Source organism: Triplophysa dalaica, chromosome 6, assembly GCF_015846415.1.
Source record: "Triplophysa dalaica isolate WHDGS20190420 chromosome 6, ASM1584641v1, whole genome shotgun sequence".
Taxonomy (NCBI): Eukaryota; Metazoa; Chordata; class Actinopteri; order Cypriniformes; family Nemacheilidae; genus Triplophysa; species Triplophysa dalaica.
This window is the reverse complement of record NC_079547.1, coordinates 4,855,372-4,882,941: the sequence shown is the minus strand read 5'-3', so window position 1 is coordinate 4,882,941 and position 27,570 is coordinate 4,855,372. Positions and strand designations below refer to the sequence as shown.

The 27,570-nt window shown below is 39.0% G+C and overlaps 1 protein-coding gene across 1 annotated transcript; it reads left to right on the top strand.

Moving 5' to 3' along the window:
• Positions 1-799: 799 nt before the first annotated feature.
• On the top strand, positions 800-26,884 carry quo (quattro). Its single transcript, XM_056750985.1, has 23 exons — positions 800-1,164; positions 8,554-8,751; positions 9,695-11,597; positions 12,436-12,606; positions 13,224-13,347; positions 13,615-13,708; positions 14,608-14,694; positions 15,765-15,881; positions 16,027-16,122; positions 16,261-16,409; positions 16,652-16,790; positions 17,606-17,725; positions 18,088-18,282; positions 18,686-19,806; positions 21,296-21,545; positions 21,867-21,956; positions 22,253-22,483; positions 23,263-23,433; positions 23,578-23,755; positions 25,603-25,719; positions 25,802-26,014; positions 26,411-26,604; positions 26,733-26,884. The coding sequence occupies exons 1-23, from the start codon at positions 1,162-1,164 to the stop codon at positions 26,772-26,774; spliced, it is 6,003 nt and encodes a 2,000-aa protein (XP_056606963.1). The 5' UTR covers positions 800-1,161; the 3' UTR covers positions 26,775-26,884.
• Positions 26,885-27,570: the final 686 nt, after the last annotated feature.

Genomic DNA, 27,570 nt, shown 5'->3' with positions numbered 1-27,570 from the left:
TTAACAAATCAAGACAGAGAGCACATACTATAAGTTTACTAGAATATCATTAGGGACTGGATACAAGATTACCCTGGCAACTATGCAAAAACGTTTTGCACAGGCAACCTCCATTTTAAACTTCTTCTGCGTTTGTTTTTGTTCTTTGATCAGCTTTTCATAGACCCTCTCATTTCTTATCATTAAAAAACTGCTAAGATGCATCCTTCTCCTTCCTAACAAATCCCATCAAATCTTCTTTGCTCATTTGTGTTGTTTCCCACAGAAACTGCAATGTTGGTAACTTGTGATCATCAAATTCTATATTTCAGTAATTGGTGAAGCACAAGGGCTCTTTTATTCAACACTGATAGTCCCTTTTTGACTTTGATGCTATCAGAGAAAGAAAGAGAGAGAGAAAGAGAAAGAGAGAAAGAGAGATTTTGAATAATGTTAGACCAGACTCAACTTTGTCAATGACTTTCATTTAACTATCTCCATTTAAAAACGTCTGTGAATAATATTCAGGTGTGTGCGTGCGTGTGTGTGCACGCATATGTGTGTGTGTGTGTAATAGAGCGAGAGAGAGAGAGAGAGAGAGAGAGAGAGTGGAAGTGAAGTTTATACACATTCCAAGCGTTCTGTGCCAAGAAACTTGCTCTCTCTCTCTCTCTGATGTGTTTAAAAGAAAAAACTCAACTGTACTAAAGGAAATGAAAGAGTTTAGGAAGGCTGTAGTGATCGCTTTGTTGGACCAAATGTGTGTGCGTCGCGTGTGTGTCTGTGTGAGGGGAGGTCCTGATTTGCCACTGAGAAAAGTATGAAAACCCTTCAGGGGGATTTCCTCTGAAAGAAAGACCTCCTCCTCCTCCTCTCTCAGACTTTACATTCTCTCTCTCTGTCACGCTGAAAAAGCTCTTTACAGTCAAGACAAAACAGCGCAGTGAGCCGACATCACCCCGCTTGACATTTAGCAGTTTTCAGAAGACGACTTGCAATAACTTGCTAAACAATGGCTGTCGTCCGCTGTATTCCAAAAATACCAGCACAACAGACGCCCTCAATGCACCTCTGGATGTAAGGAGTCATGGGAATGGTGCCAGTTTCTCTCCAGAAGTAAATCGGGAGTTTGTTTTGTTGGAGAGAAGATGACAGCAAAGTAGACTGGATCCAGTCATCAAGATGGTAAATAAAACTTGTTCGGTTTTTACATCACATATTGTGTGAGCGTTGTATGACTGATCCGTTGAACTACTGATAGCTGCGGGTTAAGATTTAATGTTGCATCCAATTTCTTTTTAAGTGCACAATGAATGGTTCTGGTCAACCACAGCTGTACCAAGTTCAGAAATTCCAGTTCGAGATATATTGTGACCTCTAAAAACAAAGCTAAAGAACTTGTAAAACTGACTTATGATCAGCTATCTTGCTACCCTTGTCTCCATGTATCTGTAGACTGGACAATAACTAAAGGTTATGTACATTAGGTTGACATGAATATCTGTCTTTGCAATTCATATGTCCACCTACTGTATCATTGACAGAAGTAGTGGAGCTATCGCAGACTAAGTTTATGCAAAACATCCATGTTATCCAGAGACGTTTGTGCTTTAATGGTAGCAATTTTATATGGTCAATGTCAAAAACACTTTCGTCAAAAACAACTTGCAGAACTTTTGATCAGTGACTCAGTAAAGCCCTTTACAGAAGAAGTTTGTTTTGCAAAAAAAATGCAGATTTTAAAATGTGGTGTTAGATATTTGAACCTGATCAAGAACTTCTTCACGTGACCCACTTTCCAAAGCACATCTCAGTTTCTTTCTAAAGCGTCTGGTTTGAATGACTGATGATGTTCGGGGGTCCGACAGCTTCCACAAACTTTCTGTTGTGTTGTTTAAGTTATATGATCAGGTGCATTTATCTTATTTGTGGCTTTTCTGACACTTCTGTTGACTCAAAATTTGACAAAATATACATTGTGTGTCCCATTCAAGCTTCTAAAAAATAAACGAAAATTACATTAAAATTCTATATCAATACAGTTCGTATTGATCTAGAATCATGGGCTTTTACAATAATTTTTACAATAAAAATATTGTTTACCAGCCTCATCCTCACTAATAAACTACACTATCCTAAAGTGAGATCTACCAATCAGAGAAGTCTAATTACCATGGAAACGAAATAGACAATCTCACTAGTGACGCCCGCTCTTGTGGAACACTTTGAATGAATCAATCACGTCTCCTTCTCAATCTACTTCCAGATTTGAATACTTTTGAATAATTTGCAACAAATAAACGCATCTGGAAAAACAAACTATACTGATTTTTACAAAACCATGAATTATTAGAAACAATGGTTTCATTGTACTGTCAAATTAGAATCTATATCATCACTCGCAATGCTTCATGAGATTTCATTTCCTCAGGAATTTAAGTTCACAGCTTTTGTCTGGATTGATTTAAACCTTTATTGAAGAATCTTCTGAAATCTCTATGGAGAAAATAAAGAAAACAAAGACGGGGCGGACGCTCTATTTTGTTAAAGCAGACCACTGTAAGTCAGTGAATGAGATAAAAATCCCACTGCACACACCCACTTTAGTACATCGGTAGAATAAAGTGTACAGTAGATTGGTCTTGCAAAAGCAATTCTTATTATGCAACACTTGTCAACACGTTACAGCAACATCCTAATGTGAAACTGAGTTGTGGAGTTATGGGATTGAGTTGTGGGATATTTCTGCGATAGGTTTAGCGTTCCGTGTAGGGAGGGCTGCACGGTGCACACCTGCACACTTGTTTTCACACTACGGCTGATGTGTGCGCTTGACAGCTGCACTCGCCGGATGAAAACAACATTAGACCAGACTCTCACATTCACGCACACAAACAACGCTCTCGCTGTGCTCGGGCCGTTACGACCTCTGACGGACCTTGAAGAAACCAGTAACACACAAGTACAAATATTTCCAAACAACACTCACACACATCACACATACCCAACTCCTGGCATCTGTTATGATAGGTTTTAAACCAAACATCCACAGAAGTGCAATTATTGACAAACAATTTCGTAAAAACTGAAAGTCCCAAAATAACAGGAATTCAGGAAAACATACGTGCAGGCCGGTTAAAACTGGTGCTTTTTGTAAATGTTTGCATTTCAAACCCTAGTTGGGTCCTCTATACTGTCTGAGTTTGGCATTTGCATATTGCTAAGCTAATGATGCTAACAGCGTAAAATGCATGGCAACCTTTATTATTTGACTATTTTATTTAACGTCTGGGAGAGACTTTGTAAACCGTGTAAAATGCTCACTATGTAGAAGGCTCACTAGATTTGACATATTAGCGAATAGAATTGGCGAGCTGCATACTGTTGAATATGATCCATTAAGGACAGAACATAAAAAAAAAGAAAAGCGATTTTTCCAGCAAAGCTAACACATTTTCTCGGAGGATAACCACACGACCTATGATGACATGTCGTAAAACGTCCTGCCAAAATCCTGGCGGCTGAAATATTTGTATGCCTTTGTATCACATTAAAGGCGAGCATCAACAGCTGTGTGTGATGTGCATTTTGTTTTCTCTGACCCCTCCGAGTTCCTGTCGTGCACACACAGACAGCACTGATTCACTTCTGCTCTTTATTAGCATGTTGCACATCCAGATGTTCAGTCAGTTGGTGTCTCAGATTCCAGATCAGTATCCTTAGATCATATGGAGCATAAAAGCCAGGTTTAAAGTGCATTTGCCAAAACCACAGTAAGAACCTGGTCAGTTCTTCCCTTTCTTTTCTACATTTCAATCAAACTGGTGCATGGCTAGCGGTCTCATAATCTACTGCATTTACCCCAAAACGATGACATCAGTGATAATGGTTCCCTGTTAAAATCACTGTTATCTGTCTGTTATAACACAAACAAAGAAAGTGCAGTATATTTTCATGAGTTGTACAAAATTTTAACATCCCAAGTTGGCCTTTATAAATTAATGGAAATATTAATGACATTTTTACTGCAGTGAATTTCTGATCGATCTGCACCCTGATAGTGGAAACAATGCAAAACGTTTGAAGAATTCTCAAATGTGGGAAACTGTAAGTGATATTCTGTACATGTGTGTTACGGTGGGAGTCACGGCTGTCTGTGTGTTTTGAGCTGCTAATATTTATTTTGGAAATATGTCCCATGACCCTCAATCAAATTCTAATGAAATATGATATTCTGGATCATTTGGAGGTAGCTTTGCGGTCTTGGATCTCAGCGAGAAACCACAAAGCGTCGTTTCATCTGCAGGGCAAACTGGGAAGAAAGTCTAGAAAATATACAAGTTGTTTAATAAGTTGGAGGTGCGTATAGAAAGATGTAGACCTGCAAGTGTCAACAGTGATGTATGACTGTGTTAAGATTAAATATGTTCTGAATGTAAATGTTCTTTATAAAGTGTCTTTATAAAACTAATTTATGAATAGACTGTAGAGAAACAAAGAATGCCCAATAAAGAAAAGGCAATGAGAGATAAAATATTTTATTTGAAAAAAGAAAAGAGTTCATTTGCATTGTTGTTTTATGTTTGCTGCTATTCTGAAGAGCTGCTAAACAGTATGTCCGAACAATGACAACAAAGGTCTATTTTATTCTATTCTATTCTCGCAGATAGAACTTCTGCAATAATAATGGTCAATCTAAAAGTATAATGCAAAACAATAATTGTGCATGGGATAGCAATATAAAAAGACATTTTCTACATATTTTGTTGATGTCGTCAAAGGCACACCCAAACAAATTCTGTGGCATTCTGTTGCAAATTCATTGGTCAAGCTAGTCAAAATAGACAATGTGCCAACATGGACAGGTGGTGTGACGTGCCCTCATCTTTGAAAAATCTGAACAATTCACTAGAACTATTCAATGTAAAGGAAAAAACACACAGGCTGCATTGAACATAGATGCACAGAAGAGACCATCATTTTTAATGCCATGACAGAACCTGAAAACCTTAAATTTTAAGAGACATTTAGAAAACCAAAACTCCCTATTTTTCTATTCATTCTATGCTATATTAATCCCGTGGGACACCACAGGATGATGAAAACCTGGGTTCCAAACCAAACCCCGCTCGAACACAGAGAACCTTTACCACATATCCGTCCAAAATATCCTCTGCAACAAAAAAAATTCTAGATGATAAGATCCTTAATTGCTCAACCTGTTTCAAACAGAGACAGCTTTGGAAAAGTGTAGCCTAACAAGTGAAGTAAAAAAGGCGTAGCGAGTCAGATGTTGTGGATGTTTGTCTGCCGAGAGTGGGCAGAGGCTGGAGAATGGTCCATTACGCTGTGAATGCAGAACATTGTGCCAAACTCCTTCTGTGAGGAGTAAAACTATAGCGGCTCAGACACAAAGACAACAGTGTCTTAAAGACAGCGAGGAAAGGAAGGACAAGACAGAAACGTTTTGGAATTTGACTGTTGAAATGAGAAACTCTGAAAGGCTGTAAAATCGGTGTCAATGTCAGGAGTGCAGATGTATTTTTCAGGCTACGACCATTTGTTTATTCTGTTGCATTCTTCGTGCTGCCCTGAAGTGATAACAGAGCTGAAGAAAAGGCTTTTAAATGCCAAAAGTGCCTCTTTTGTCCTGTGCCAGATGTACTGTACAAGTCGAGACATATTCTGTGCACATAACACATCATTTCGACACTGTATGGTGCCTTCCTGGAACTATTTGCAATTCCAATATATATTTATACACCTATCGTATTTCCACAGACCACAACAGCGTTCGGTCAAATTTCTGTTTATGATTTCTTGTCCCTTAAAACCTGTATACGACTCTTTCTTCTGTGGAACACCGAAGATATGAAAAGAATGTCTTTGTGGTTTTGTGTCCACAAAATTGAAGTCAATCGTAGCCAGTGTTGTTTGGTTACCAACGTTCTTCTAAATTATTTCATTTGTGTTCTGCAGCAGAAAGAGAGTCATAAATGTATGACACTTATGATTTATGAAGCATATCAGATTCTCATGACTGAATGAAATCAATCTCTCAGAACGAAAGCTTACAGCTGAGCTTTGGTCTGTAAAATTTCATTTTCTCTCTGTGTAATTACAGACAGCCTTACGCATTGCCAAATGATAACCCGCAATAGGTATTTACATTTAATTCAGAGTTAGAAACCGTAGCATCGAATCTAGTGACTGAGCCGAAGCTGTAGGTGAGATCACGGCGCATCTGTTAAACATTATTTTCTTTCGGATGAATGTTTAAAGTGTCTTCACACATGAAAGCATGCACTTACAAACATCTCCAGATATCAAATGAGCCTTTCAATTAACTTTCCAAACTTCAGCCAGGAGGCTCAATCCAGGCTGGACTTTGGTGCTCCATATAACCATCCATGAATATGCGATTGACAATCTCCTGACCGCAACTTCCAGACAACGGGAACAACGCCAGGCTCCAGATATCCCTCATTTGGGATCCTGATGATTTGTTAAAAGAAGTTTGACTTGGACGTGTTGGGAACACTTAGGTGTGGGTGTGTAATGTAAGAGGATGGGGGGTAAGCAGAGCACCGGGCCCAGGGCCACATTGAGTAAGTGATCTGGGCAGAACAAGAGGAGTGTTTACCGAAAGGGAAAAGATTTCAGGAGGTTCATCCAGAGGACCGGCAAGGTTAGAAACTTGGTCGAGAGTGGACCACCCTGAATGAGACGCAAAAATATCAGTTAACGATTAAACTGAAAAGCTATTGTGTCTGTCTACAGTCGTAATGAGTTATTAATCATTAAACATATTGAGGGAGGTGGTGTACTAATGCTGCTCAAAAACAAATACACATAGAAGTTGAGAAGATAATAATCAAATATGCTTTTCATTCATCGCCGGATTCCGTAAATCAGCGAGAGAGCCTATCCCAGACAAACTCAGACAGAAGATTAACATCAGCATACTTTTCGGATGAGACATCTGACGTCTGTGTCACACAATGACTAAAACAACAGAGATCAGACTGAGGGTCTGGAGGTGAACGAGGCCCCTCAATTCATGAAGCATCAATTTGAAGTCACAATGCGTAGCATTTTGGGGTTTGCCAAGCGTTGCTAAGTTGATTTTTTTTGTTTATTGTTCTTCTCAAGAAGACATAAACTTCCTGTCTGAGGTCCCACATGGGTCCTGTAATCATCCTAACCAGAAGTCTGTTGAGCTTACAGTTAAAAAAACAAAACCCACAAAATACTTATCAGGTTAAAAGGATTAGTTTCTTTTCATGGTTAATCATTTAACTGCGGTGTATAAAGATCACTTTAAACATTCAGTCTAACAGTCTTAAACTCTGACCTGTGGCAGCGTGTTATTCGCCCTTGAACAGGTTTTCTCAGACAGGAGCTTTCATTCATTTTCCACACAACACTCCCAGTCTTGATCTTCCTACATCTGCTTTGCAAATCACTCCAAGTCGAACACTTGAAACCTGAACTCAACATTTTCATGAGCTTGCCGAAATACATGCATGATAAATATTTGGGAGAGCAAATATGAGAATCACCAGTGTATCTGCAGTAATCCTACAAAAGCGCACGTACATACACGATCACTGATGTTTCTGGATTATGCGCATATGTTCAGTACATAAACATTTGTGATCCCTCTCTCAGCGCTGGGCTGGTTCAGATCCAGTTTTCTATGTTCTCTTTTGTTTTACTTGTCTAATGAGACAGATCACCCCTGCATGGGCCATCTCAAATGAAGTGTATCTTGGACAAACATACTTTAAAGAGCCCATATTTCCTTCAGATGGACGACAGTACAGATCTATTTCATGAGGCCAAAAACTTCATTGTTTCGCTCTTGGGCTTTGCAAGTGAGATTTAGGAGGGGTTGAAGTTATGAAAAGGTTTGGCCTCGGGCAGTTGACAACAGCCTCATTTCACTTCTTCAAACAAAGGATTCAGGGCGTTTATAAATATAATGCCTGGAGTATAATGTGTCCTGAGATGTAACCCTGGATATTTGTTACAAGGCTAGAGAAACTAAGTCAATGTTAAACACAATCATTTAGTATAAAAAATGAAATGTAAAAATGTGCAGCAAAAAATATTTTAAACTTATGGTAAGCAATGTATTTAGCATCTTCACATCCTGATGGCAATCAATAATTAAACCGGTCCAAATATAAACAATTATATACCTTCCGTAGAAGTCTCAAGACTGTAAAATCCGTACAATCACTGTCTCCGGTCTGACCTGTCAACGTATGTATTTGCGTTACATTGCATCGCCTACTAAACACATATATTACACACAATAATTATTGTTGCCGTGTTTTACTGTAATGTCTCATCGGTGAATGAAAGTCATTGACCTAAGGTGGTGTGGCTTGGTGGAGAGCTCGGAAAGGAGGACGGGTTCTTTCCACCTTTTTATATTTCAAAGCTAGCTTGCTGTAGATCATAATAAGTTAGGATTGTTAACATTGTGCAGTTGTCTCCATTATTTGAGGTAAAGTCTTAATCAACTGACAGCTCTAAAATAAATCTCTCTCTCATTTTTCCCATCAGAACCCGTCATCTCTGGAGTGGTCCATTCAGAGCACGCTGTCGGCCCTTTACCCTCCTTTTGAGGCCACTGCTCCCACTGTTCTCAGCCAACTCTTTCGCACCATTGAGGAACGTTACCATGGAGATGCGCTGCAGTGCCTGCTGGACTTTCTCATCCCAGCCAAACACATCTTAGAGAGTGTACAGCAAGCTGCGTGTGTGAGTACAACTTACTCAGCAGAACACAACATCACTGCTTAAGATCTGATATCTGATAGTAACACCGAACAATTCATAGGTGATGAAAAGCCTATGAAGCAAATGAAAAGGAAACAGTTCAACCTGAAATTAACATTTTGTCATTATTGACTCCTTATTTAAACCTTTTCCTCCGAACACAAATTTTAAGAAATGTTACAGTAATCATAGAACAAACCGCCTGACCATACACAAATATTGTGCTATTTCAAAAACTATCTCAAAAGCAGTCAACATATGAGTCTTTTATTCCCAAGAATGCAAATGAAATATGTTTTTAAGTAAAACACCATTTCAATTTCAGCCACTTCCGCAATTAAACTCAAGATTTTATAAGACTTGACGTACAGCGCACAAGTTCTGTGGACTACTGTTTCAGTCATTTACAGTGTGATGCTTTTCTAATCTGTTTAAACTTGACAGGCTGTGCTCACTATATGCTCCAATTATTAAAAACAGTACAATTCTTCAGAATTTCCTCATCTGTGTTACACACAAGAAAAATGTCAGATGGTTTTAGAATACCATGGCATTGGTAAATGATTTTCACGTGAACTAATGTTCAAAGAATCAAGTGAAATTCACTGCAAAATGAAAGCAGTTTCCTGCGCAGTCCTTTCATCCATGAGGATTTGTATGGTACGGCTCCCACAAGATACCTTGTCTTGTCCACTAGACAAGGATTCTGCTTTATTTTCAGAAAGATCAAAGCCCTTCTGAGGCAGATTCATCTGAAGGAGATTCAAGAATGTTTGTGTCTAAGCCAATAAATGGCATCAATAAAGTCAATCTCACCAACGTCATTGAAAAGTCATGAGCCTTTAAGAATCTGGCAGTCATAAAACCCTTTACACTTAAATTTTTTAGCCACTCAACCAACTTTTTGCTTTCTCTTCTCAACTAGGCTGCATACTCTGATGTCCTCTTTCGTTGTGAGGGTTGGCCATTGTGCCTAAGTGATCGTGTGGTGGTTCAGCTAGCCCCTATCAACCCTTTACTGCTCCGGCCTGGAGATTTCTACCTGCAGGTGGAGCCTTTTGGAGATCAGTCAGCCCGAATTGTACTCAAAAGTCTTCTTGTGCAGGAAGACCTCCTGGGGCAGGACAATCTGGTGCTTCAAGCAGGCTCCAGAGTGCCGCAGGGTCCCGAAGTCGAGGGTATACCAATACCCGAGACATCCTACCCGAGCATTTTCACCAAGTCTTGGTTAAGAGAAATAAATGAGGGCCGTCATGGTAATCATCTCCATCAGTGTGTGCTATCTTCCGACCGGGGGGTTGTAAAGGTCCCTTGGACTGAAATCTCTAACCCGGAATTTCTTGACAGACCCAAAGCTAATACCTGGGCTGAAACAACATCTTGCATGATGGCAACTCTCAAAGTGGATGATCTTCAGACTAAGATTTCTGAAAACGTGGCACACTCACAGTTACCTGTAGATCTCCTGCAAATTGAGATGGACACCAGGATCCTTCCTGCCGAAGATGGAACGGTTGTTTCGGTTCAGCTGGTGGAGGGTGGCACCAGATTGGTTAAGGTTGAGCATGGAAACCCAATCAGCAGTTTTGCTGGAAAACCGGTTGGTTGGGTCTCTCCCAACACCTGGGACAGCAGGCACGACCGAGAGCTGGAAGGGGAATATGTGGACTTGCTGGAGTTCACAAAGGAGAAACAGACACTCAACAAAATAGAAATGCCAACACAACCACTAAGCTTCAAGATGGTCAGGACCGCTCAGCCTGAAGCAAAAAGCAACCTGTGTGATGAGCATTTCAGCGTCTTAGATAAGAACAGTAACCTATACTTGCAACCCATACAGCCACCAGAGAGCATGCAGAACAATCTGGAATCCAAATGCAGGTATCGACAGTCCTACATGGCAGCTCTACGAAACCCTGTACATTTTGAGAGAGCAAGTATGCTCCGTCCCGTGGATGAATCAAAGCCAGACGTAGCGGAGGCTGAGCCAAGCTGTGAGAGATATGTAGTTGGCCTCCAACATCCACGCTGCATGTCTGGCCAGACACCAAACCAAATAGACAAAAACCCAATACAGTGCTATGAGAAATCAGCCCAAGTAGAGCAAAGTCCAACAAACGTCTGTCAGAAGTCAACCCGGCCAAGTGAGAGCGTACCTCCTGGCCGTAGTTCAAGGGAGAAATCTCCTGAGCAGTGTCCATCTCAACAGAGCCCAGACACCGCCCAAGCAAAACACCACAAGTCACATGATCTTCACGAGACTGCAGTGGGAAATAGAGCATTACATGACAAAAGACTCCCCTGTCTCAACGACTCCATCAGACAAGATCAGTTTCAGGTGCGAGTCGGCGGTCAGAAGCACGCCAAAACCCAACACTTGCCTAAAATGGGGCTAAGGGCATTACCCGACCACAGTGGCCTCAGACAAGATCTGTGTTTGCGGCGACTCAATATCATTCAGCAAAACCAGCTCACACAGAACTCCGAACAAACATCCCTGTTATTTCAGCGTCAATGCAGTCAGATCGAGTTTCAAAATGAGAACAGTCCATCGGATTACAAAATCCCCAGTGATGACAGACAGCGCGGAAGAGACCTGGATTCACCTGCACAGGTGTTGAAAGTGGCAGGCAAAAGCCGGCCAAAATTCCGCTCGTCTTCATCCGTCTCAGAAACAGCCAGAGAGTGCATGCAGTCACACAAGGCGACCAACAGAAGCCACAGTGACATCTATCCAGGGATCATCCCGACTGTATCTATAATCCAGGGAATAAAACACACTGCTAATTTGGTGTCCCCGAAATTAACCAGACGACACGAACGAAAGGGTGAGTGAACATGAACTTCTGGTTGTAATTTGTTATGAGATGTCACAAGCATTTACAACAAACACAAAGAAACATCCTTCTGTAGTCCCGATCTGTTTATATTAACAGATTGCATACAGATGTTTTTCTTTCATCAAATCTCAATTTGCTTTTGAAAGAACACACAAAGTAACTCCTCTAGATTATTTTTATAAATCAAAAGCACAGTCCCTTGTGAACAGTTGTCTGTAAAAACAACAATCCTTAGTCATTAATATGAAGCCCTGTCTCGAGTCTAGTAGCTGTCTGCCATTAGAATCCTCACTATGTCATTTTGCATGCACACATCAAGCGCAACAAGGCATTTCGGCAGATTTACAGACAACCTTGACCCTTTTTCTCTGCCGGGAGGAAAATATACCCATCTGAAAGGTCATCTTGAAAGAGTGCAGTGTGACACAGGTCAAAGGTCAACAGCATGCGAGGCGTTCCACATGGGGAATTTCTGAAGCCCTCCATCTGATCTTTCCTTTTTTGCAGAACAGAACCAAAGCATTCATTACAACCAAGCACCAGAGTACAAAAATAACTACACCCCCCACCGTTTATGGGGAAGCTGTTTCATGTCTCTTTGAATGGGAATTGGATGCCCATTGCTTTAGTTGAGAAGTTTCTTTCTGGAAAGGGAAAAATGTACTTCAATAGCACCATCTAGCTGTTAAACGTTGTCTTAAACCCAATAAACAATAACAAGGCTTGGATATGTTGCCAAACTACAGTATATTCATACATAAATCTAGATACAGTAAAACAAATCAGTGATGACAGTGACATGATGATTATTTATGTTTTTTAAAAGTTTCCTTATCTGGGAAACTTGGAACTCCAGCTGGCAATGGAGGTGTGCTCCAGGACATCAACAATGACCAGCTCCAGATGAGCCGAACTGAGAGTGCAGGGCAGGCAACTCTCTTTTCCCAAGACTCCACAATCAAGAGTCTTCTACAGTTAGGAATGATCTGTTTGCCAGGTATGCCTACTGTTCATTTACAATTGAAATTTGATGGTGTAAAATCATTGATTAAAGTCTTGACTGGTATTCAAAATGCAGAACACAAATGAACATACACAATAATTTCAAACTCAGTGGGACACCAAAGCAGTTAAAAATCATTTCTCAGGCAGAAATTTTATCAAAAAATGTAAGTACACAACAATGCATGATGCAGGGAATACAATATATCCCACAATGCAATGTAGTCAACCTTTAATTAAGAATGTCATTAAAACCTTTTTTCTCAGACTGCCAAAAAGAAGTTCACTCAAATTACACAAAAATGTATTAAAAATGTAAAAAAGATGATGCAACTCAAGTGCAAAGTGATGAGATTATGCGAATAATGTATATTATATAGAATAATGTTGCAGATACTATTTTCAAGCAGTAGAAGGCAGTATGCAATCCATACTGCATAGTAAATTATAAACCTAGCATTCTATTCTATTATGAATATAGTCAAAATACGGAAGAGCTGAACACACCTTTAGTAGTCAGAATGCAGCGCTTTGTTATCTCATTACGGGAAACAAAGAACATTCCTAATTAAATCTGCTGTGGACAAACTAATGTCTTTTTACCAACATCAGGGAGTCGTGACAGAGCTGGTCGAGCTGTGGTGGAGGTATACGGGGGACGGAAAGGGTGGGGAGCGACCCAGCACTCTCCTCTGGACCTCTGCAGACTGCTGCTCTACCTGCACTCCATACCCAGGTATCAAACACACAAGACTGTCACCACAAGAGGGCAGTAGCTGCATGAGTAATTGAGACGTTTAGTGTGAATTGGACTTTGCAATTGGAGTGTATTTTTAGTTACACACTATTTTTGTGAAGTTTTAGAACTTTAGAACTTTTATTTAAAATCAGGTAGCATATAAAATATACAGTACAAATTAAAAAAAAATTGCTCTCAAGTATTTTTTACATTCATTAATTTCAAAGTCATGCACGGTCTTAAAAACAGTGTGTGTATATGTAGGATGGAGGTGAGAGATCTCGGACTGACCGTTGTGATTGACAGCAGGAAATCTCCACTGCCCTCTGTCTTTTATAAATCTCTGCTCTTGGTTCAGGTGAGGACATCCCTGCCAAACCGATGCAAATTGAAATACAATACCCTTTTTTCCACAATACATTAGGAAAATACACAAGATGAACAATATATTTGGATGCATATATGCTCAAAAGGCTCACAAGGAGGCAATAAAGCAACTTTTCAAACATTAAAGATGTACACAAAGAAGATTGTTGAGTAGAAGGAGGTAAATTCACAAATTAAAAAGTATTTAAATTAGGGCTGTCAAAAAATTAATCTCAAATAATGGCATCCAGAATAAAGGTTTGTGTTTACATAATATATATCTGTGTACTGTGCATTTTAATTTTTTATTTATAAAGACAAAAAAATATATATTCTTGTCTAAATATTTAAATGTATTAATTTATATTTACCAATAATTTAAATTCTAAATAAAAGTTTATTAATTGTTATATTTTTCTTAAATATGTGCATTTATGTGTATGCGTTCATGAATACAAAATGAATATGCACAGTCTACCGACATATATTATTTAAACACACACTTTTATTCCGGATGCGATTAATCACGATTAATCGTTTGACAGCCCTAATTTAAATTATATAATGAAAATGTTGTACTTCTTTATTTATCCGTTTTCCCAGAATTTCACCGGAAAACCGTAGGTTGCGTGACGTGATTTATACATAGATTTATACACACCAAGATTTTATATTATTTTTATAGGCCTATAATATTGTTTTTCTTGTATGCGTTGTTATTTAAATTTTTTCACCATTGTTATTGTATACATAAAATATGTTTTCAATGTTCTTGTTTGTACTTATCTATTCTGCTACAAACAAATTGTAGTTGATTTTATAAGAATGATTCAAAGTAGCCCGTTATTTGCTGTATCATTCACAAACTGACCTTTGTCTTTATGTGTATAGGAACAGGCCCTTCATGCAGTACACACTATTGTTATGCTTGTTGAGAAAGACGTGAATCCTCGACCCGAAAGACATCCTGGTTTACAGGTAATCATCACACCCAAACACACTCATAATGACTCACAATTTCTCCTGCGTGGAGTCCTGCCGACCACGCCAACTCCTCTATTTAACATCTGATATCACCGAGTTCAGAATCAGATACTTATACACTCTGAAGCTGCTTAATGAGGCAAGAGCGGCTGTTCTGAACTTCTGAATGAGTCTTAATAAGTAAATAAATCTTTCTAGTTCACGCTGCTGGCGCTTCTTTCGTGAATGTTTGATCTGATTTATCTTTAAACTAAGGTGACCAGATGATCCATTTCTCCTGGATGGGTCTTTGCCAGGATTAGGATGAAATGGCTCATATGGTCACCCTATTTAAAGTGAACAAATTTTTTGCCCATCTCAGTATTTGACTAGTAGCAGAACTTATATTAATAGCGTTTTTAGTCTTTGGTACTGAGAAGAATAAACGAGATTAACTTATTTTGGCAATGTTTGCATTTGCAGCGCAATAACTTTACTCTTTACTCCGTAAAGTTGATTTTGTGGTCTGCACAATTAGCTAAAACTAGCAGTAAATTAATTAACATTTTGTTTATAAACAATCTATATGGACTTGTTAACGTTGTGCTCTGGATAACTGTCCTGAGGTAACGTTAACTTGTTAAACAGGTTAGGTACATTGTTCACATTGAGGTCTAAATGCTATTAAATCACAGATTTTATTCGAGTTTTAGATTTTTTTATTGAAATGTGTTAAATGTACTTGAAATTGCTGTTGTTTGTAGTATTACACATATAAAACCAAAGTTAACTTCCGTTCTATGTTTGGTTATAATAAAACCATTTATTTATATTTAATTAGTAAAATAAAATTATATTAATATTTAATTGTGTATTAATTGTATTGAATTACTCAGCAGTTGTTGATTCTTTGAGGAGGTCTACAGGAAGTTACCTTTAGGCCCCATAATATTTGTTTATGGTTAGGGTCTATTGAGGATGAGGATTAAACTGATTCCTAGGTAAACAGACTTTTCTGGCGTACCTAAACACTAACAAATGATGGCAAACCTGCAGTCACCTGCATACATTTTCAATTCTATCAGATAGATGTTGTGACATCACTGAAGGCTCTTCATAAGGTGGTTGATGCACAGCAGTTGACCTCTGACTTTGGAGGAAACTTCCCTTACAGTCATGAGGACTGGCTGCAATTTCACCAGGTAAAATCAGTTGAGAATCTTCCCTCGAATGTCATTTTGATCTGTTATGACGGTTGTACTGTAGACTACCTTCTGAAATCAGCGTTCACTTGAATGGATAGGACTTTTCGCTGATGGGTGAATGTTGAGTATTTGTGTGTTTCAGAAACTCTCCCTCTTTCAACTCGACCTACAAGCGGCATCTTCATTATTGCATGCAGCGATCAGAAAACTGGACGTTAAAAAAACAGACTCCGCACAGGTAAAGCTTCATGCTCGAAAATGAACAGATTTTATGAAATAAAACAGATGTTAAACCATATTTAGAATAGGTTGGTGTTTACCTCATTGATGATCATATCTGAATGCCACTCTTAAACTAACTAAACCAATTTTACAGGAAGTGATGTCCTGTATCGACGAGCAAAGAAGCTCTATGAAAATAGTGCTTGAAGATATGCGATTGGTCGCTCTCCAAAGAGAGGGCGGGGCTATTCTCGCCAGGATGCGAAAGGAGGAGCCTCGATATGTTCATTCTGAAGACAACAGGTGTGTTTTCTCGCTTAATTTGAATCTCAGGAGGCTTAAAATCGGGATCGAACAAGTGGTCACTAAACCCTCTCAATGTTTGGACACCTGTTAGTTAATCCAGGGTTACCTCATGGCCTACATTCACAAAGAGTTTGTCATTTTTAAAGCTATAACCACTTACAGAAATAAATGCCACTCTCTATCAGTGCAAATGCATTGCAGGGCTTATAACTTCCTTACGTTTGCATCTCTCTATTCAGGCACTCAATGGAGTCTGTGACGTGTCTGTATAACCAGGTGGAAGAGGCCGTTCACACACTAGTGATGAAATCGAACCAGTCCCTCCAACACCTCGAACATGTTCTTCTGTTGAGAGAGACGGCAGATACGCTTGACAGGGTATGACACTATATTTTTATGATGACACAGTCTATACTCACAGCTCACAGATGATACACAAATACTAACAATGACACAAGTTACACTGTGAGCTACAGTGGTTTACTAAAGAGTAAATCAGCCAGTACTATCTAAACATGCTGTCTAAAGGTGATTGAAAAAGAATCAGAATCAGGATGTTGTTAACTGGCCTCCATTCACTTGCATTGGTTTTGTGTCCATACAATAGAAGTGAACGGGGGCCAGTGTTGTTCGGCTACCAACTTTCTTCAAAATATCTTCTTTTGTGTTCTGCGGAAGAAAGAAAGCTATAAAGGTTTGAAATGAGATGAGGAATTTTCATTTTTAGGATAACTATCACTTTAACAGTGCTGGGCTTCAAGGAGGTTTCACAAGAGGCTGAATTTTAAACTCCTCAGCTGTTTATCTTTACGATAAACTTTGGATGTGGATGAAGTGGTCAGCTAAGCTTTTATTTTAATGTTGATCCAGACTGGTTTTTCGAACTTATAGGTAGTGCTAGTGTCCACCCAGTATTGATCATACAGTATACCCACAAGTCACGTACATTATATTGTATATGTTGACATAAGACTGGCCTAAAATATACAATGATCTTGGATGTAGTTACTAATTACTATTGTAAAAGTCCTATAAGAGGCCCGGTGATGAGGCACACCCGCATCCAATGATGGTGTCCTACATCCAAAACAAAATGTCCTGGTGGTGACCAGCTGTTCTGCTCTTTTCAGCTGGGAAAATGTTAAAGCTCCACTTAATTCAATTATATTATCAGTGTTTGTGAATGTTTATAGATCCAGATCTGGTGTAACGCAGAGGAACAGGCATGGAAGGTCAATGCTGACAAGGAGGAAACTCTGCCGAAACTTGAACAAAAACTAAGAGATATTCAGTCTGTTCTGATTCAAGCGAAGGTAAACAGACTCGAATGAGACTCATGTGATATTTGTCATTGCATTTTTTCAGTTGCAAAAACAGTAACTTTTTTAATCAGGTTCTGCAAACACAGATAAACAGATCAGCCCTCTGTATAAAGCCGATCACAGGGTTACAAAGTTAATGCGTGGCAGCCAGTGTTGTGGACTCCAGCGTGTGTTATCATTTTGAATTTATGTGAAGGGGTCAGCACATGAATCATAATGCAATAACAAATGTATTTTCTGATGATGAATATAGTTTGGAAATATGCTATCTTTAGTTATGAATTATTAAAGGTAAAGTTTATGAGTTTTCAGACATTTCTGAGATATTGCTTGACATGTTTTGTGATTTCCAGGAGAAAAAGGAGAAAGGAATGTTGTTGATAAAGGCAGTGAAGAGAAAAAGGCAAGAAACAGAGTTTCATGAAACAGACACTTTTCGCTGCACCGTCACCAGCTTCAAAACCAACATGACTGGCTTCCTCTTAAGGGCTGAAGAACGTAAATCTGAGCTGGAGACTTCTCTTGACCTCTATCGTTTCTGTGAACAGGTGAACAGTGTATAAAATCACCTTAAACAAAAAAGTAAAAGGGTACTTAAAAGTACCCTAAAGGCTGATTGACTGATTTCACTGTCATAATAGGACATTTTTTCAAGTAAAACAGTATTTCTAATGATAAAATTTGCAAGGTGGGGAATTGATTCTAGACAGCAAGAGCACTTGAAGAGAAAGCATTCCACACCCTGAATTGGATGGGAGGGGTTTCAAAATCAGTGAGGTCAGCCAAAAAAATTAAAAGTTGTTTCAGAGGCAGAGCACTTTTGGAGACGGAGAAACTGGTCACTCTACAAACAATATTAGTATCAGAAAAACTTTGAGAAGAAAATTCAAGTTATGTGTTCCTCAGAATAATATCTGATTAAAATGCTTTTCATCTTGTTTGTTTTTACAGGCCTCATCACTTGTCAAAGAGTGCATGCAGTATTTGGGGAGCGTGACCTCTCCTGCCTGCCTAAGCTTCAGCGTGCTAATGGCCTTTGAGGAGAGGTTCATAGACTTCTCACCCCAACACTTTGAGGAAAAAAGAGAGGCTCTGTTAGAGAGGCACCCTGACGGGATATGGATGTGGAATGCAGTCTGGGCACAATGCCGAGACATCAGACAGAGGCTACGCGAGATATTGCAGGCCTCTTATAGAAATCAGAGCCCTCCGACATCTCCACAAAAGGAAAAAGTGGCGACCGAACATGCAAATGGCCTCTTGGAGAGTCTGGCCCCAAATGTGTTTACCACTTCTACTCCTGAAAAAGGGGAAGGCGAACCCCAGACGAACCCAGTTGGCGATCATACAGAGAACCGAAACTGTCATACTGAGACTGTGACACTTTTAAACATCCCCTTTAACCTGGTGCAATTCACATTATCATACTCTGAAACACAAATGGATGAACGTGAAGATAACTTGCCGATTAAACAACACGTTCAAGGACTTCAACAATCGTTTCCCCTCAAAGAGCAAAGCTCACCCAAAGTCTGGTTAAAAGACAGCGGTCGCCCTTTCCACCGAAGGTCAAGCGAGGGAAGTGTTTCCACATATCACACAGCCCAGACCGCAGCAATCAGGAATTGCTCTCGCATGAACTCTCACAGTGATGGTGATCTCAGGAACTTTGGACGCCCCGATGATATGTACCGCTTGGCACGCAATCGATCACTGGTTAGCTCGTGTAGTGAGGGCTCTTGTGCATCAACCAGCTGTAGCGTTTCTACAAGTAAAGACAATGCTACAGTTAAACCCATGACCCAGACATCTACACATTCCTCTCAAAAAGATTTCCAAAGAGTTTCAAGTCCAGTCAGCGATGCAGAAAGAGCATCATGCGATGGGCAGAGCTCCAATCTGTCTTACCAAGATAGCTTTTGTTCTAGCGTTTCTCAACCGAGCCGAAGTGACAGTGCTGAAATAAATAATATGTTCAGCATTGACACCAAATCAATGATCTCTCCAGTCAGAACGCAGGACGAGTCGATTTCTACGCCTACTTCTACATTGGAAACCAACAGTACTGTATTGTAAGTGACATAAGGAATCTGTACTTTTCAAGAAACATCTAGTATACAGCTGTATTCCAAAAACCAATCGAGTTGCCTTGTTGCCTAAATAGGTAGCTAGTTTATTCAGTCAGCATCCTGACTGAAATCAAATATTGCATTTGATGTCGAATTTCAAGTAGAATCTGCATTTCTCTACCTTTGTTTAGATTTTTTTACTGACTGCAGTATGTTAAAACATGGAGGACCTATTAGAAACCATGGAGGACCTATTATTATTTCCTGACTTTCTTTCTTCCGCAGAACACAAAAGAAGATATTTTGAAAAAAGTTTGTAACCAAACAGCGCAAGTGACTGGGTGCCATTCTTCAAATTTTCTTTTTTGTAATGTGCGGAAGAAAGTTGTTTTTTAAGTTGATTTATCATAATTTTGTAAAAACACAGAAACCATCAATAACTTTCCCACATACTCGCTGGAATGCTTGATTCTGATTGGACAGTTGTGACATTTGCAGGTTCGTTATGTAAGGGTTAATGTACAGGCAGCTGGTTGTTATCACAGAGGTAAGCACAGACAGTGTGATCAGTCTTATTTCACACTGGAGGGGCTTATTTCGCGATAAGAGCCGGCTGCTTAATCCTGCTTATTACACGGCTACTTGCCACATGAGAAAAAAAATGGAATTTTAAACATTTTATTTGCTCATTTTTAATGAATGGAGACCTTCCGCGAGGAAAAGCTTCTTTCGGTTTTAAGATTAGAAACAACGTTCAAATTTCACGAACATTCAAATTGGTTTAATCATTTGTAAATAAAATGTCATATATGTTATTGAACGACATAATTATATTTAATTTTTCAAAATGATTTATTGCGTCCGGCTGCCTGTGTGTTATTACTTTTGAGAGGTTGTTATCTGGGAATAACGAACCTGCAAATGTTGCGACTGGCCAATCAGAATCAAGCATTCAAACGAGCCGTGTGTAATAATCCCAGATAACAACCTCTCAAAACTAATAACATACAATAACCGAGATCCAGCAAATAATTTGACAGGTTTTTTTGTCAAATTAAACATTAATATGTCTTTTAAAAACATATATGAGATTATATACGAAAAATTAAACCAAATTGCCTGTTCGTGACATTTGAACATTGTTTCTTACCTATAAACCGAAAGTAAATGGCCTTGGTAAAGATTAGCTAATAAAATATTTCAAATTCACATTTCATGTCCATTTTTTTATGTGGCAAGTAGCAGTGTTTAAATAGGAATCATGTACAAGCAACCTGTTGTTATCTCGAAATTACAATCCTGATCACACCTTCGGGCCTTATTTCTGCGATATCAACCCGCTTCCTGTACATAATCATAATAGGACATGTTAAATGTCGTTAAATGTCTTGCCAAGACAGTCTTATCACTTTATCAAAATGTAACACTATAACAAAAATGTCTAACAGTAACAATTATGCATGCGCTTGATTTTCCTTTTGCCTCCTGGCAGAAAACTGCAGCTCATCATTGAGGAGTTACTCAAAACGGAGAGGGAATATGTGAGAGCTTTGTGGTACGTGGTAGAGCACTACATGCCTGAGCTAGAGCGTCCTGACGTTCCTCAGGACCTGCGAGGACAGCGAGGCGGCATCTTTGGAAACTTGGAGAAACTGCGGGATTTCCACCAGCATCACTTTCTTAAAGAGCTGGAGATCTGTCTGCAAGAGCCCTTCGGTGTGGGACGCTGCTTTTTAAAACACGTGAGAGCTTTAAGGACGACCCCTCATATGTTTACACTTGTACGATATATGTAGAATATATCTTAGTCAAAGGAGGCATCATATGACATTTGACACAAAATTAACTTTATGTAGTGGCATCACTACAAACAAAATGATACCCAGGCCAATACCCATCTAGTAGTACCCATCTACACTAGATAACAATCTAGGAAAGATTTTATTATGATGTTCAAGACGTTACAGATAAAGGCAAACACATACATACATAACATATGATGACTCATGATTATGGGATCTGTTTTCCAGTCCATGATTCTAACCTTATGTTTCTCAAATTAGAAAGAAAACTTTGGCCTCTACGCTTTATACAGCAAGAACAAACCTTGCTCGGAGGAACTGCTCATCAGTCATGGAAAAGAGTTCTTCAAGGTGACCTCTGCAGTTATCCTTATTTTCCTTAATATAACACGAGACCTGAAGAAATGTAAATGCTCCTTAATTTTAATGAATGTTATATTGTAAAATAAAAAAATGTGTTTGTGTGTAATTATGTACAGTATAATGGTAGCATTAGGAAATTTTTAAGATATTGTATTGTAGAAATACAGAAGAATCTTCCAGAAGGGGTCTTTGGGATCTTTGTACAGTTTGCATGCACAGATAACATTCATTCACATTCACTGTGTGAGGTGTTGCTTCACCTAATATTTTTTTGTAAATTTCAGGAAAAACAGCAGCTGCTGGGAGATAAAATGGATCTGTCATCATATCTCTTGAAGCCGGTGCAGCGCATCAGTAAATATAGCCTGTTGCTCCAGGACATGCTGCGGGAATGTGATAGCGGGCAACACACAGGCCACGAGCGTGTGGAGATACAGACCGCCTTAGAGATCATCCAGTTCCAGCTTCGCCACGGCAACGATCTGCTTGCCATGGACGACATTCAGCACTGTGATGTGAGTAATAATAAACACACAATAAACATTTAGTATCGAATATAGTAGTAGGTCATGTAGTTATGGCGGTTTCATACTTAACTATTTTGGTGCCCATATTAACAGATAACAGACTATGTTGACTGAAAGAGGATGTTTTTATAGAATGGGATAGTTGGGCGAGATGTGAGGGCCAATGTGGTTAACCACAACACACATTGAATATAATTACAAAGATAAAAACCTTCATATTTCTTTGCCTTTATTTTAAGACTGTACGGGGTGGTGAGAATTATAGATAAAGTGCACTTTCACCACCCGCACATACAGTAAGTGGCAAACTGTTCTTTGAAAGAGAAACAAGCACTGTCATAAAAATAAATAAAAATCTTGTAGATTAAGGATTATTTGATTATACATATATACATTGAGAAACACAAAGTGAATGAGTAGGGTAAATCATTGTTAGATCAATTTTCTATCAACAGTCTTCTATGACTGACCTGCAAGAATGAATGTACAGCGCCGTGGGAGAACCAAGGAAAAATACACAACACACAATTATGTGAGCGTCTTGGCCTCCAAGTAGTAGACAAAGGCCTCGAAAGGCCTCCAAGTAGTAGACAAAGACGAATGCACACGAGAGCCCATCGAATATACTTTAACTATCATAAAAAAGCTTTGGTGTAAATCAATTTAACATGCATTTTAACTTGGCCCAGTTTTGGAGATCTTAAAAATTCAAGCAAATAGGATATCTGATATAATATTTTGATGTAAAAATGATTTTGGCTGTACAGGTGAATCTGAAGGAACAAGGACAGTTGATTCGTCAAGACGCATTCCTTTTGACCTTCAGGAAGAAAAAATGTCAGCGTCACATCTTTCTCTTTCGAGATCTCATACTCTTCAGCAAAACTAGGAAAACTGATGTGGGGAATGACACGTATATCTACAAACAGTCCTTCAAGGTGAACCACTTCTGACATAACAATCATAAACCGTTAGTCAAAAACATTGATGGCTACGCATATTTTCGTAATTTTGATAATAATACTTATTTCTTTTTTTCGGTGGTGATGTAACTGTATTCTTGTCCATCTCTTGTGTCTCAGACATCAGACATTGGCATGACCCATAATTTTGGTGACAGTGGGCAGTGTTTTGAAATCTGGTTTCGAAGAAGGAAGTCACAGGACACATACATACTTCAGGCACAAAGTCGAGAAGTGAAGGAGAATTGGACAAGAGACTTAGAGAGAATTCTCTGGGAACAAGCAATACACAACAGAGGCAAGCAATTTTTTCATAATGTATTATCATGAAACAGAATCATTCCGGCAACATTCTCATAGCAGCTGAAGCCAGTTTCGCTCGACAATGTTTAGTGGTTGATATAATTTTTGAGTGTTAGCAGGTAATGTCATACAAAGGAATGTGATAAGGAGTGTTAGGAAATAAATGATCACCTTGTCTTTTTGCACAGAAGCATGCTTTCTCACTCCATATGTCATATAAACACAGAGGAAACAAGTTTCCCTGAGCAATGAAATTCTTACTTTGCTGTCCACAATGAATGCCAAGACAGTGCAAAGCTATGCACACACATACACAAACTATACATACATACATACAATGTAAGAAACATAATAATAAAAACAGAAAATAGACTATGTATATGAACTTTATATATGGGAATGTACAGTATTAACTTATGTGCAAAAAAATATTGCAGTAACAGGAAACATGCTCGCAATTTCACGTCAATCCTTTGTTTCCTTAGAATTATTTGCTCTTTCGTGCTTTCCTGTCAGCATGTGAGTCATTCCTGCAAAATGAACACAGAAAATATTTATTTGAAGAAAATATTAAATTGAAAAGATTTTCACTTAGACATACAAATTTGCTGCATGGTAGAAATATATATGTCAACCCAGAGGGGTTCAGGTTAGATTCAGGCTGTCAACAGAAGAGGTATTATCAATATTTTTGTGATAAGATAATGACAAATGAGTGTTGGGGAAGCTCTCAGGTGTGGTGCAGAATTTCTGTAAATTATGTTCTTGAATGCCTGCCAGACGTCTGAATAAGACACCCTCTTTTTTTCAAAACCCTGTGCTCATACGCACGCACACACACACACACTTGGAAAGGGTTGTAATTAGAAATGGAGCAAGAGAACAGTGGTGTATCATCACACGTACAGTACAACACCAGATGCCAAATTAACACTTTCCAAATGGATTACCTTCTAATAGCAATATTATTACAAGATTTTAGTGCTGTTACAGCTCAATTCAATTAAAGTTTATTTATATAGCGCTTTTCACAATGTGTATTGTTTCAAAGCAGCTTTACATGGGCAAACAGGAAAAACAGAAAGGTTAAAACACAGCACAGTGCATGGTATTTATACAACGAGTAAGTTCATTCTAATAAATAACATCTAATTTCTAATTAAATAAATAAATGAATGAGTGCAGTCTCCCGGTGAGCAGGCCAACACTGCCCTGCTGTGGCGAGGAACCCAAACTCCAATGATTGATTAATGGAGAAAAAAACCTCGGGAGAAACCAGGCTCAGCAGGGAGGGCCAGATCCCCTCTGACGTGTCATAGCTGCACTCAGACTGCTGACGTGTGGTTTAGGTTTAGCATTTAATACCAAATATTGTAACTTCAGCATTAATAAGACAAATAGTCCGTCTTTGCTCTTGGTTGGGGATGTAGTGGTCTGAGCTGGGATGGTCCGATGGTCATATTTCTCTTGGCAGCTGGTGGAATTGCCTTAGATGGAGCTGGGATGGTCAGTCAGTCTGCAGCTGTATCTGGTGTAATCTCAAGTTGGGGATGGGCATCTGTCGGTCGTCTGGACATGGTGGAACTTCTTCCATACCTCGGGATGGGCATCCCGAGGCAGAGGCGGAAAGAGAATAAAGAGAATAATTAGCGTAGCTGCTGTTCATTAACTATGCATTAAGTGAAAGCTTGGCTGAAAAGATGTGTCTTTAATCTAGATTTAAATTGGGAGAGTGTGTCTGACCCTCGAATAGTATCAGGAAGGCTATTCCAGAGTTTAGTAATACACACAGTTGTCTGCTGATGTCAAATGTCCTGAAGGTCTGTGATGGTCTTCACACAGAAATCCGCATGCAGGAGAGAGTGTTCATGGGCATCGGTCATAAACCCTTCATGGACATCACGCCGAGCGAGATGGCCATCAATGACAGAGCCATCAACTGTGATTTAACAGGACGAGGTAAAACACGTTTTAACATTGTAAATTTAAGTCAAATTGAAATGTAAAATTGACATTTGTTTTATTTCCTTGGACACCTTAGGTGGCCTTCCCGTCCTTCGTTTGAATTCTACTGGTTCGGCCAGCTGTACGTCATCCTCTGGTAGCCATTCATCATCATCTTCTGGGTGGGGCTCTTCTGTGGGACATCTGATAGGTCCCACCAGCAGAGATGTTGTCCGGTTTGGACGTGGAACCTCAGGAATCCTGGAGGAAGAGGATGTGGATCAGGATAGTGGAAGCCAGAGTGTACTTGGTATGTTCATACAAGATCATTTCTCATTTGGATTGTCTCATCTCAACATCTGTACATGCTCATTTACCCAAAAAAGGAAAATTCTGTTATTAGTATTATCATTAATCATAGTAATGTCTTTCCAAACTTGATGGTTGTTCATTTTTTAATTGTACAGAAAATTGAAATCTTTCTGATGCTCTTTAGTTCAGTGACCACATCTGCGTAAGAGTCCAAAAAGAAATTTTAGAAAAATGACGCAGACAGCGTTCCAAATTACACGTTTAGTGTCTGCTAACTGTCTTCAATTCAAAAACACTGATCCAGACTAAAACTAATTTTAATTTCCATGTTTCATTATTTTTAGAAAGTAAATGTTTTGCTAATTGCACCCTTTGTTGTGTGTGTTTGTTACAGTGGACAGTTCTGAATCGTCGGGTGAGAGTGTAAGTTGCTTCAGCAGTTCAGGCCACAGCTCCCATTCTGTGATTGGTGGATGCGGTGAACACGGCCCATCTGAGGTGCCGGTCATTGGTGTGAAAAAATTAAGTGCCCACAAAAAGGAAAGCAACAGGAAACCTGCCAACCCACCGATCCAGCCAAGCTCTAAAGTATGAGGCCTACACATATCTGTTTTTACACTATTTCAGTTTAGTGCAATATATATATTACAGACACTATTATTAAGTGTTTAAAATGCTTTTTGATATATTATGAATTTGATCTTTGTTCTTCTCAGGTTCAAGGGAGAAACGTCATGGGTAAATCAACAGAAGTTTAACCAGTCCTTATTCTTTGTACTGTAAGACTATCACATGCCTTTTATATTATCATGCATTATGCCTGTTGCTCACTAATGGACTTAGTAATAAAGCTCATTTTATTTATTTATTTTGGTGTGTGTTGGTTGGTTGAAACCAGAGGTGCAGGACATGTCCTGTAAAGTGAAGCCAAAGGAATTTGATCGCCCAATTTTTCTATCCCTACCCTTTGCATGTGTAAGAATGGGACGTGAGCCAAACCAATCTCAGCACCCATATTGTGGCTTCTTGTTTTCACTTAAAGCCAATAAAAACATTTTTTCTCCATTTCAAACTAAGTATGTTGGACAGGTGAATGCACACAGATATGGGTTGTGCTACAGTAAATATTTATGCGTAAGTGTCACTGTAAATCTCTGTAAGTTTTTCTGTTTACTGTATAGTTTCCAATCCTCTCCATGTAAACATCACAGATCTAAGTGAAAGAAGTAGTGTAGATATTATGTCTTTAGAATGCAAGAGACTACAAACAGCTGTTTACTATGTGCCCAACTAAACATATTTACAAAGAATATTTTAAAATAGTGACATAGTCACAAACATGGAAAATTACTGAAAATAACATAATGAGGGAGGAGATTCAAAGACTTATTATATCTCATACATCAGGTGATGTTTACTTGCTTGTTCGTCAGTTTGCACTCATTTAATCACACACATTTGGGAATCTTTCTAGCTCCAGAATACCTGTCCAAGTTTATACCACAGACAGTCAGGGCTTCATACACTTTTGGAATGTGAACATCACTTAGAAGT